This window comes from Acomys russatus, chromosome 25, assembly GCF_903995435.1.
Source record: "Acomys russatus chromosome 25, mAcoRus1.1, whole genome shotgun sequence".
Classification (NCBI taxonomy): Eukaryota; Metazoa; Chordata; class Mammalia; order Rodentia; family Muridae; genus Acomys; species Acomys russatus.
The window spans coordinates 35,634,412-35,647,341 of NC_067161.1; the positions used below are offsets into that span (position 1 = coordinate 35,634,412).

Sequence of the window (12,930 nt, forward strand, 5' to 3'; positions counted from 1 at the left end):
TCCAGGGGATCCAACACCTTAAAAAGACATACATGTAGGCCAAACACCAATGCACATCAAATAATTTTTTTTAAGTACGATCTAGGAATATAGCTCAGTGGTAGAGTGACTGACAGTCATCAATCTTTCCAGCACTACCAAAAAAAATGTACTTATTATTGTTTTGGGCCATCAAGAGCACTTGTACAAACCTGGCAGCCTGAGTTTTTGTCCCCCAGACCCACACAAAAGAGAGAGCCAACACCATAAAAAGTCCTCCCTGGCCTCCACACAAACACTGTATTACACACTCACTCGCAGTCGCTGCTCTGATGCTGGCTCACGTGGAGTGTGGTTATCTTTGATAATGAAACAGCAGCTTCAGTAGGAAAATTCTAAGTGAAGGCATGTGATGTCCACTGATAAAGTCTTACAAAAGAGAGTCCTCTAAAAGACACTCTTGGCTGAGCTCCGCTGACAAGCAAAACTTTTAATGAACTTTGTAACTGTAGCAAAAGCTTGAAAACCAGTTTCTTTATTAAAAGTAAATGTTTTATTAATTTTAAACAATATAGCAATAAAATGATATACTGAAAGCACCTATGGTCTGGGAACGTGGCTCAGTAGATGCAGTGCTTGCTTGCAAGCATTTAGACGAGAGTTCAGAGCCCCAGAACCCATGTAAAAGCCCGGAGGTACCTGTCCCTCCTCGGAGGTAGAGTGGCTGTAATTCCAGTGGCGGGGCACGGCTACCTAGCCTAGTCAGATCAGCACGCTCCAGGTGCACTGAGAGATGCTGTGTAGGCATAGTGAGTACAGAGTGATCATCCAATAAGACAGCATATGTCAGCCTCTCGCCTCCATCCCCATACACATACACATGCACCCCCTCCAGATAGCTACACACACACCAAAGAAAATGAAACTACAGGGGCCAGCAAGTGGCTCAGCAGGCAAAAGCACTTCCTGCCAAGCCTGATGGACCTGAGTTTGATCCCCAGAATCCACATGATGGAAGAAGAGAAGCAGCTCTGTAAATTGTTCTCTGACTTCACACATGCACAGTGGCATTTGTACACATGTATACACATACATACGCATACGCATACGCACTCGTGTATACATGCATACACACACATACAGGAAACAAGTGTAAAAGAATTTTATTTTTTAAATTCCAGTTTCCTATCAACCCTCAGTGTGATTAGAAACCATGGTGTTACAGTGAAGCCTAGGCCTTCGTGGGATGTGTGCTGAGATTTGTTGGGATGGGAAGAGCTGCTTATGTAGCAGGTAATCTGTTGGTTATTGCTTGATCTGCATTGACAAGCAGATGTTCTGGCTAACTGTGTCTTTATTGTTTTCAGAAAATGAACAAGTGTCAGCAGTGTAGCCTTTGGATAGCACATTGGATACCACTGGAAGCCAGGAACATGGACAAGAGCTCGTGGTTCTGCAGGTCAAGGCCAACAGCTCACTGCTGCCACTAACCCTGATGTGTTCTCGCTGGCTCTGAAGATGAGCTCTTCCTTTTGTTCTGTTCCTGTAGGTGCAGTGTCCTTAGCTGGATGTCACACCTGATCCTAGCCTACACTTTGCACATCACTCCCGCCTTGGGACCACATTCAAGCTCAGAATTGTTCCCCCGATATCACTATAGGTTTTTCTTTTTTTCAAATCATTTTAAAGATAGTGGTATTATAATTATTTCCAAGCCATAGCTTGGGCTAAAGGACACATTCAAAATGTCTGCCAATACCAAGGATAGTCTTGTGTATTTGAAAAGTAACTTATTATTTGAAGTATTGTTGTTTTGTTTGTATTCAAGAGCTCTTGTTAGCTGTTGTTTGTTTGAGTCTATAAAGCTGTGTGTGGTATAAGCAGCAGGCATCATCCTGACACAGGTACAGAGATGTAGCAGCATTGTAGTGGACACTCAGGTGAACTAAACACCTGTGCAGGTAAAGTGTGAGCACCCTGCTTACCGTCATGTGGGCTGCGGCAGCCACGGGGGTCTGGGTGATCTTGTGGAAAGGGGAGCAGAGAGGGAATAGGAAGGGAAAACCCTGATTTCCAAAATAGAAAAGGTTAACATTGAACTTGTTTCTGAAATGAACTTCATGCTGCACCCAATTGTGAGGGTACTACAGACCCACTGGAAATGGATTCTAGAGAGTTGTGTTTCTATAGAAACCCTAAGCTAACATTCCACAACTCAAGTGTGGAATTCATAGTTTAAATACATTTATATTGAAGGAGGTGGAGAGATGGCTCAGTGCTTAAAATGCTCTTGCAGAGGGCCTCTTTAATTTCTAGCACTCAGCAAGGCAGTGGTGGCGCACGCCTTTAATCCCAACACTCGGGAGGCAGAGGCAGGCAGATCTCTGTGAATTTGAGGCCAGCCTGGTCTACAAAGCAAGTCCAGGACAGCCAAGGCTACACAGAGAAACCCTGTCTCAAAAAAACCAAAACAAACAAAAGTTTCTAGCACCCAGATGCTGACTTACTGCCTGTAACTCCTGTTCCAGGGCATCTGACACCCTCTTCTGGCCTCTATGGGTTCTGCGTGCATTTGGCACATAGGCATACATACAGGCAGAACACTCCTACACACACACAGTAATAATAAATACACACAAATAGTAAATAATAATTTTTAAAGTATCATGGATACAGTGGTGATGGTCACCCTGACTTACACAGTGGCTTACAGCACACAACCACATGTGCAATCATTGAACCTGAGCTCTGAGCTCTCCACAGAGCTCAGTAACCAAGAGAGGAGCTAGGATAGCAGAGGGGACTTCAACCTTGAAAAGGGCATCCTTTGTGACCTCCTGGATATGGCATTCTTAAGTATTTAATTCAAATGCAGTGAGTGCTTAGTAAATAAAATGGACTTTTCACATTTTTACAAATTAACCATACATTTTGTATATATATTTAAAGTTTTTCATTTGTTTTTTAATGTAAAGACTAGATTTCATAGACTTCTATAACTACCAAAAATTAAAAAAAAAAAAAAAAAAGCCAAAGCCATTAAAAGTGCACTAACTATGACAGCGTTGCTGCAGAGCAGTCATGTGACCAACTGCCTTTTCAAGATTGTGCTTTTCCGTTCTCTCTCTTCCTGTTTCCTGTCTAATCACTTGAGAGTCAGAACAGTTCCAAACGTAACAGTGTTGTGTCTTCCCACAGAATGCCTGTCTGTTTAGGAAAAGTAGTAGTGGCTGAAGAATCCTCTGGGGAGACTTTAACCCCAAAGCCTTAGGTGCACTGTAGTGCGGTGAGGCAGAGCCTTACTGGCCCTGTCAAGTGTAGGCAGCCTGAGTGGCAGCTGCAGCTTGACAGCCATGCTTAACTGATCTGGCCTTTGAACTGTGCTGTCTTCTGATTGTGAATTTTTTATTCACCTATTTGCATAATATTGTTTTCATGTCCAAAACAAAGTAAGTATTTTTGCTATACCCACCTTTTTAACCCAAGTTTGGGGAACCATTGTAACCATATTCTATCCATTGCTCCAGGAAGAAAAAAAGTGCTGTTTGCACAGTTCCTCTTCATCTAGCAGGCCTTCAGACCAGACGGAGGCGCGCCTGTCTTGGTCCTTACTGGTGTAAATGTCTTGCACAGAGAGCTGAGGCCTGTGGCTTTGAGCCTGCACTGTGTCGCTGCCTTGGTTATATCGAGCTTTATCTATAAGTGTTCAGGCCAGCTGATCACATTGATCAGAAAGAAAACCAAATGCTTTGTACTTTGATGTATATGAGTCCCTGAAAATACCATGTCTGCCTTTTTTATGTTACCATGTGACTAGCGTAAGGGAAGCATTGAAGCCCATGCGTGCTCCAGTCCCAAGTTCCCATCTGCCTTTGTTCTAATGTGTGACATTACTAAGGAGACTAGTGCCCAGCACCTGCCAAGACTGCCGACACAGGAGGCCCTTAATGCAGACTGTTGCCAAACGGTAGATTTCAACAAAACCCCACAGTGGATCATCTGGAGCTGCTGCATACAGCAAGATTACTTGCAATCCCCGCACTTCACTCCCCCAGCTGGTGTCTTTTAAGATGATGTTCGGGGGTAAAATCCTTGAGTGAGTATTCCTGAGGGTCACATGCTCACTGTCTCCGTAATCTTTGCCAAGCTGAGTTTCCTTACAACTACAAAAAAAAAAAAAAAAAAAGGAAGAAGGATTTCCTTAAAAATTTTAAACTGATAATTTGCATTGAAAGGTTCTGGAAGACATTAAGTATATCCCATATCCATTACATGTTACAAAAAAGGTGGGGTCAGCCTTGAGACAGTCAGGTACATTTTCAAGTTGAAACTTGAGCCCTACTTCATTTTAGCTTTTGTGCTGTAAAAGGCCTCTTTTCTATTAATGTACAGGATGAATGCAGTTGAACCTGATGTTTTAAAATTAAAATGTGAGTTTATCAAAAAACAAAAGCAAAATTGCACAGTTGCTCTAATCAAGTGACAATTATCTGCACAATTCAATGATTGTAAGGCATCCCGTCACAAGCAATGTTGTCTCCTAGTTTTTGATGCCTCTTAAACTTATGTCTTTTAGAAAGACAGTGCCTCTGTATGCTTTTGTATTTTTACTGAGTGTAAATACTTGTTATATTTTTGGTTAAGAGAATGTAAGGGTATCATTACTACCACAACCCCTAACACATTGGAACCAATAAAGAACCTGCATTGACTGTGTGTACTTCCTTCCGAGTATGCAGAGCCCGTGGACCAGCTGACCAGGTCGCTTCAAAGGAATGTTCAGGCTGCAGAACGGCTCGGCTCGTTAGGAGACTGCCTACCTCCCTAGCGTGCATAAAGATGCTAGGGTTTGATTCCTAGAACCACATAAAAGTAGATATTACAACACGTAACTGCAACCAGCACTGGGGGTGTGGAAGCAGGAAGACCAGAATTTTAGTCATCTTCCACTAAATGGAGAGCTTGAAGCCAGCCTAGAGCACCCACGCTAAATATAGAAAGGCGAACTTGACACCTGTTTTGCCTCCAGGTCACCAAAGGAGTGACCTGGACTCTTCTGTTGTTGTTAACTATATGTCCTGTAAAAGCGCTATAATTTACTGTTAAAAGATGTTTTTGCTTGCAAATGAAGTAACAATGGCGTAACCCTACTGAAACTGCTTCCTGAAGAAATGTGCATCATCAAACTGTCAGGCCTGGTGCAGGCGCTGTAAGCCCTAATGGACTTGTCAGCCCTCATTTATACCAAGGCGTCACTTCAAGGATGGTCTCAAAAAGTGCAAACCTGGTCCCTTTTTATTCAAAAATGACCTTTCCAGAAGCTCTACTCACATTGAGGTCATGAGAGCCACAGTGTAGGCGAGAGCCCCTAAGGAAGCCCGGGACACCATGTGTTGTAGCAGAGCAGTGGCCCATCTGCTTTGCGAGGATCCTGTGGTACTCAGGTGGCCATTTCTTTCTTGGGTTAATCTTAGAAGGCCCCTGTGTGCTGTTTTCTTTGGGAAACAAGTCTTTGCCTTTACCTTGAGTTTGGGCTTCTGGAACTCAGAACTCAAAATGTTTGTTGTCACCCACCCAGCTTATAACTTGTCAGGTATAAGCAACAAAACAATTTACCTGTTTGGGTTCCTATTGCTGTGGGTGTGGTCCATAGCACACCTTGGGAACCTACTAACTAACTTTCACCCCCAGAAGTCTGTGATGAGAACAGCTGAGAGGAGCTGGCCATCCCAGAGTGGCCTCAGGAGCAGTCCAGCCAGCCTGTTCCTCACTCAAGGTATGCAGGTAAGCACACACAGCACTTGGCCTTCAGGGTACTGTTGGGTGTCACTTGTTCTAACACTGGGTTCCTGTGAGTTGCATGCTCACAGCATCTCATCCTCGCGGTGCTCATCCCAGTCTCTTCACCTCTTTGCCTCACATCACATCGGGTTCCGTTTTTGTTGCTTAGTTTCAGTAGGGCTGTTTACATAAGCAAGAGCTGCACTACCAGTGATGTCATTATTGAAGAAAGCATTTCTCCCTACCCTGCAGGCCCTCCATCTTGATCTCATAGGTTAAATTCTGTAGTTGCCCCATATCAGTGAAGATGTGTGCATGAAAAGGACACAATCCACCCAACATGTGTGGGAAACACACCCAACACCTGCAAGATAGATGAGCCAAAACTACATATCAAAATGGAATGTTTGACTATTCAGCAACTGTCAGCAAAGACAGGCACGTGGCACACACACATAAAACAAGTGTAATTTTTAAGATTTATTTTTGAAATGGTCTCAACTGTGATCCTGCCATTCCATTTATATACACCGGTATGGCCTCAAGTTCAAAAGAGATCCACCTACCTCTGCTGTGTGCCACCAGGCTCAAAACCTATCAGTTTAACACCATTAGACAAAAATTGTTTTTTAAAAAAAAATAAGTTTTTTCAAGAAACCAGAAGAGTAGTAAATTAAACCAAGATTAGTGGAAAGATCACAGCATAAACTAGAGAATACGCCCAAGGTGGCTACAAGTCAGCTCTGAAAACAAGTGGTGAGAACATGAGTTGGCAACAAGAACCACGGTAGGAGAACAGCCACAGTTGACGCTGCTGACTATAGTGGGCCTCTTGGGAGAGTACTTGTCCAGCACCATACCACAAGGTAGAGGCAGGGAAGTCAGAAGCTCAGGATTGTCCACTACATCATGAGTCAGGTTAGCCCAAGCAATGTGAGAGCCTCCCTTGATAAATGGGGGCAGTTGGACCTGTCATTAAATGCTTTTCAAAAAAATTAGTCTTGGACTGCTGTTCTGATAAGTCATGCTCAGAATCTCAGGTGATTCCTAAAAGAGTGGTTGAATGAAGCATAGTGTTGCATACATTGAATTCCACCACTCCGGAGCCAAGTCCAGAGCCAAGTGGGTATCTTTTGAGTTCGAAGCAATCCTGCTCTACGTAAGAGTTCCAGGACAGCCAAAGCTACACAAAGATGCCCTATCTCAAAAAGAAAAAGAAATGGTTGATAGACTTGGCAATATTAAAAGACACTGTTGGTTTAAAAAAAAAAAAAAAAAAAAAAAAAAAAGCCTGGGAAATTGGGAGATGCACATTAGTTCACATCAACCTCCAGAGAATTATGTAAAGTGACAAGTGCACCACAAGAGTGAACATCTACAGCCCTTGACCCACAGGCCTAACTGAACCTGCTTTGAGCAGGGACCTGCTCTACAGAGCTGTCCTGTGACCTCCATGCATGTGCACACACAGGCGTCATACACACACAGTGAGCCATTTTTAAACTTAAGCAGGTCTTAGAAGGGTCTTAGAAGAAGCAATGCAGGGTCATGTGTGAGATCAAGGTCTATGTGGTCTGTATTCAGGCTTTCAGAGGCTGTGGCTTAAAATTTTGTTGCAATTCATCCAATCTTACAATGTGGCCCAGGTTTAGGAGGGACTCAACTCTATCTAGAGAACAGTTCAAAGCTGGGGGTGGTGCGCCCACCTTTAATGCCAGAGGCAGGTGGCTTTGGCCAGCCTGGTCTACAGAGTGAGTGCCAATATAATCAGGGCTACACAGGGCAACCCTGTCTTCAAGAAATCCAAACAAGAAAATATGTTGAAAATATATTTCAACACCAGGTGGCACCATGCTACAATGTAGCTTCTTGGCGTTTTGGTTGGTTTGTTTTTTGGTTGATTGGTTTGGGGGTTTTGTTGCTGTTGCTGTTGGTTTGGTTTTTTAGTTTTATACATGTAAGCCCAGTATTATGATGACTCTTACACCTTCTTACCACCCATGTCCACTCTCCTCACAGTTTCATAGATTCTTGTTTTGAGACCTAAGATTGCAGTGTGTGTCCCCATGGGCCCAGCAGAGAATACAACTACAGGCAGTGATTCTCCTAGAATCTGTGCATAGCCTATCATTCTGAGGTGAAGGGAAGGCCCTTGTGAGCCCCACCACCTCCTTTTTGTTGACAGGCTGGTCTCCTGTGGCCAGTGCAGACAACTGCTGTTGCCCTGAGCTGTAATATTAACTGCCATGTCGAGCCCAGAGAATTGCACTTCGTAGCCATACACATCCCTCTTCCACGGTGCGCTCTGGGCATTAGAGGGGGAGGTGTGCGGCTTGCTCGGGGCTGAGCTCACAACCGTCCCCCAGTCTCTGCATGCTGGGCGTGTGTGAGTGTCTGCACCAGCACTCTATGCTATGAGGTGAACGGAAGGCCACTCTGTCTACAGCTGTAAGCATGGGTGTTTAGAAGACAGTGTATTGCTGTGTTGGTTTAGTTAACCATCAGAAATATGGTCCTTGCATGGACCCACTACCTCCCCAGACCTACGTTTTCAGCCAACCTTACAGAACCAGGCATTGGTCCCCTTCTCCTCTGAGGAGTGAGTCTATTCAGAGCTTACAATAGCTAAAAAAAAAAATGTAGGTGGCCCATATGCCCAGCAACCGACAGACAACACGGGTGTGGTACATATACACAGTGAACTTTACTCAGCTCTAAAGAAAGTAAAATTTTACAAGGAAATGTGTAGAATTGAAAAAAAAAAATATTCAAAGTGAGGTAAGGATGTAGCTCAGTGGTAGAGAGCTTGTCTAGCATGACCAAAGCCCTGGATTCAGCCTCAGCACCACAGATAAGGTGAAGTAACCCACACCCAAAAAGACAAATGCACATAGCATCAGGTCCTCAGTATGATCTGTCAGAAATGAGTACCTGAGCCCAGCATAGTGACGCACACCTGTAATCCTAGCTCTAAGGGAGGCAGAGGCAGGCGGATCTCTGTGAGTTTGAGGCCAGCCTGGTCTACAAATCGAGGCCAGGACAGCAGGACCACACAGAGAAGCCCTATCTCAAACAAAACAAAACAAAAAAATGAAGGAAGGAAATGGAGTACCTGTACAAACCAGGAAATGAGGGCAGGGAACTTGAGAGGAGGGCTAGCAGAACATAAAGAAAATACTGTGGATGGAAAGGGTTAACCAGCATTGAAGAGAATGGGGGGGGGGGTGACACAGGGGAGGGGTGTGCCACACCTCTAATCCCAGCACTGGATAATAAGATGTGAGCACTCTGCCAGAGGTAGGTGGATCTGAGTTAGAGGCTCCTGGTCTACATAGAGAAACCCTGTCTTGAAAAAGAAAATAAAAGGTGCCCATCTGTGCATCAGCAGCTTATCTGCTCCTGGGTGGCAGCTAACCAGTCCTATCATGGGAGCAGGAGATCCCCAGCAATTACAGGCAACTATGAGACACCCATTGTGGGTGCTGACAACTTGGAAAGAGCAGCATCACTTCATTTTCTTTTAAAATAGGGTTTCACTATTAGCCCTGGCTGGCCTGGAAATCACTATGTAGACCAGGCTAGACCAGAACTCAAGAGTTTCTCTGCTGCCACATGGCCCAGCAGTAATCCCTTTCCCCACTGAACCATCTCTCCAGCCCTGGAAGAGAGAGGTTCCTCATTTCCAACTAGATAAACATGTCGTCTTCATAGCCTGTGCATCTACTTAAGTGTTTTCCTAGTCCACACTCATAGTCACCTTTCATGTACGACACTCAGAGCAGGTGTGTGTGGCATGGTGCCAAGTCTATCTTCTGACCACACACCAGTCATCCTTGCTATTGGATCAGCCATCAATATGAGTCTGTGTTTGTTGCTTGGTCTCTAGTCTGCTCTGTCTCTTTCCCCATTCCCAGGACCACTCTGTCTTCATATGCAGTGCTGTGGCTGTCCTGGACTCATTTTGTAAGCCAGGCTGGTCTCGAACCCACAGTGATCAGCCTGCCTCTGCCTCCCGAGTGCTAGGATTAGAGGTGTGCGCCACCACGCCCGGCTATTTTTGTGTTTATTTACTGGTTCTTCTTCCTCTCCTTTCCCGCACCCCCCAAATAGGCTAGCTGTGGACTCAACACCCCTGTGCATCAGCCCCCCAAATGGGAGACAATGTCTGGTTCATGGCTTCTCTCTTCGTGTGAGGGTTTTAAAGTTTACCTTTACCTGTAGGAATGTGTGTGTGACAATGTGTGTCCGATGCCTGCAGATGCCAGAGGTAGATGCTGGGTCTCCTGTACAGTTGTGAGCTACTGTGAAGGTGCTGGAATTGAACCCAAGTCCTCTTCAAGAGTGACAAGAATTAATAACTTCTGAGCCAGTTTAAGAGTTTGTTCCTTGTCTTCACTTTGAAAAGTAGCTTTTATGTTTTCAGGGTTTAATTAGTCTTGACAAATAGAAAACAAAATGGTTCTTTAATGTTGACATAGCACCTGGCAGCCTCACTTCTAAGAATATCCATTTAGACCTATATCTGCCCATGGGCAACTAAGTCCGTTTCTTGTTGTTCATACCTTTTTTCTTTTTCTTCTTCTTCATGATGATATAATGCTGAGATGATAGGGCCAGGTGTGGTGTGTATGCCTTTAATCTCTGAACTTGAGGCCAGCGGGGCCAGAAAGAAAGAAGGGGTTGGAGAGGACAACAAATACCAAAACCTGCATTTGCCAAAGCGTTTTCATCTCTCAGAAAGCCCCTTCTGTCAGCTTTCCCCCTACACTTGGCTTTCTTTACTAACCGCTGAGCTCTGTCGATGTTTTGCTTCACCAACTACAGTAACTGGGTTTCCCCTGGGTTCTGTTGTAATGTCCTAGTCAATATTAGCATCACTTTGTAACAAACCAACACAAAACTTGGTGTCATAAGCTACACTGATGCTCTTCTCTATGGGTCAGAAATCCACAGAGGCAGCTGGGCGCGGGCGGTGGCACAAGCCTGTAATCCCAGCACTCAGGAGGCAGAGGCCCGCGGATCGCTGTGAGTTCGAAGCCAGCCTGGTCTACAAAGTGAGTCCAGGACAGCCAAGGCTACACAGAGAAACCCTGTCTCTGTCTCAGAAAACAAACAAACAAACCACTCAGCAGAAGCTGGACCTGCTGTGTGTCTGCTGCTCCAGGCTGAGGCCTTATCTGAGAACCGTAAAGTTGAAGACTGCAAACATCACAAGGGTTGTGGCTGCAAGTCAGTAACTGTGACTGTTCCTGGCCATAGGCCTCACTCTTCTCCAGCAAGGCCTTATGTCATGGAGGCCCAGCTGTAGGGACAGAACCCTGAAGGTAAGTCATGCAAACTGTATGGCCACAGAAGCCACAGGGAAGTAGGGCAGACTGACTGTGGCTGGGGTAGCAAGCTTCTGCCAGATCCTGAGAGACAAAAACCACTTCCATAGCTCCCACGTGTTAGGCTGGTGGCTGTGCTGTCCCAGAAGCGCCTGCTTCTGACCATGAGGAAGTGAAAGTAATGCAGTTGATGGGCTAAAGCAGTGGTTCTCAACCTTCCTAATGCTATGACCTTTTAATACAGTTCCTCATGTTGTGGTGACCCCAACCATAAAATTATTTCATAAGTGTAACTTTGCTATTCTATGATATACAGGATCTCTGATATGTGACCCCTGTGAAAGAGTTGTTCAACCTTCAATGGGATCACAACACACAGGTTGAGAACAACTGTGCTTGAGGATTTACTTTAAAAAATAAAACAGGGCTGGAGAGATGGCTCAGAGGTTAAGAGCACTGCTTGGTCTTCCAAAGGTCCTGAGTTCAATTCCCAGCAACCACGTGGTGGCTCACAACCATCTATGATAAGATCTGGTGCCTGTACATGCAGACAGAGCACTGTGTACATAATAAGTAAATATTTTAAAATAAAATAAAATAAAACAAAAACAAATTTAGCCTAAGTGTGGTGGCAAATGCCTTCAATCTCAATACTCAGGAAGCAGATGAAGGTAGATCTATAAGTTCAAGGCCAGCCTGGTCTACAAAGTGAGTTCCAGGGCTGTTTACACAGGAAAACCCTATCCTGAAAAGCCAAAAACAAAAACAAAACAAAGCAAAAACTTGCTTAGGAAATAAACAGTAAGTTACACAAAGTAGAACTTAGTGTGCTAGCCATGCTTTTTAGAAATTATAGAAAAATTTCTACCACAGCTGAGGTTCACAGTTGTTCAGAGAGTTTCTGTTGTTCACCAAAATTGACTTCCAATTAGGATTTCTTCCCATAACAAGAACCACCCTGAGTTACAAGCAGTTATTAGGCCCAACCCCATAGGAAAGAACATGGCTCTAAGGGGCAGTGTAGGGTCACAACAGTCATTAAGGCCTGTCTGCCATTTTGTTCCCTGTGCTGTCATCAGGGAACGCCTGGGTCGGGCTGGTGGGAAGATGAGCTTGGGGAACAACCATTCAACAAGGACTGCACTGGTTTACTTTGATAATTCTGGCAATATTTTTGCTGTGTAAATCTCCCATATAGCTAGGCATGATGGCACGCGCCTTTAATCCCAGCACTCGGGAGGCAGAGGCAGGTGGATTGCTGTGAGTTCAAGGCCAGCCTGGTCTACAAAGAGAGTCCAGGACAGCTAAGGCTACACAGAGAAACCCTGGCTCAGAAAAAAAAAAGAATCACTAATCTGTCCAAATGGCCAATTTGCAGTCTCCTGTCATTCCAAGTAGAAACTGGGGCTGAAGGAGATTTAAGGATGATAGCATATGTGGATCAAATAAACCTGAAGACTGCACAGCTGGTAAAGCCTTCTTCTCAAGGCTAGTCCCCTTTTGTACACTAACTAGAACCAGTTGCGTGTTATCAGACAGCTTTCCCTTCATTAACCTAAGTGTGTGGAGTGATTCCCCACAGGTAAGGCGTATGATTTCTGTAGCACGTGGAGGCCCCCATGAGATGTCCCTACACACGGCATGGAAGAGAAGACAGACCTGACTCTCCAGAATGCTGCTCACCGCTCCAGATTCTCTCAGGGACTGGGGAAAGCTCAACAGGGAAGTTGCCAGATAAGGTAAGGTGCCAAGGCTGAGCCTCAGGCCTCAACCTTATAGTATCCAAGAGGCCTCTGAGCAAGTCCTAAGGACACTTTCTAGTAAAGCTAACAGGTTGGAGTAG

The 12,930-nt window shown here is 44.8% G+C and overlaps 1 protein-coding gene across 5 annotated transcripts in view; it reads left to right on the forward strand.

Moving 5' to 3' along the window:
* Positions 1-2,356, forward strand: part of Rapgef6 (Rap guanine nucleotide exchange factor 6) — a 179,759-nt gene extending 177,403 nt beyond the window's left edge. For all 5 annotated transcript variants that reach the window (XM_051168154.1, XM_051168151.1, XM_051168150.1 and 2 more), the window contains one exon: positions 1,347-2,356. In XM_051168154.1, coding sequence (XP_051024111.1) covers positions 1,347-1,372 — 26 coding nt within the window. In that variant the 3' untranslated portion in view covers positions 1,373-2,356. The remainder of the gene's footprint in view (positions 1-1,346) is intronic.
* The last annotated feature ends 10,574 nt before the right edge of the window (positions 2,357-12,930 follow it).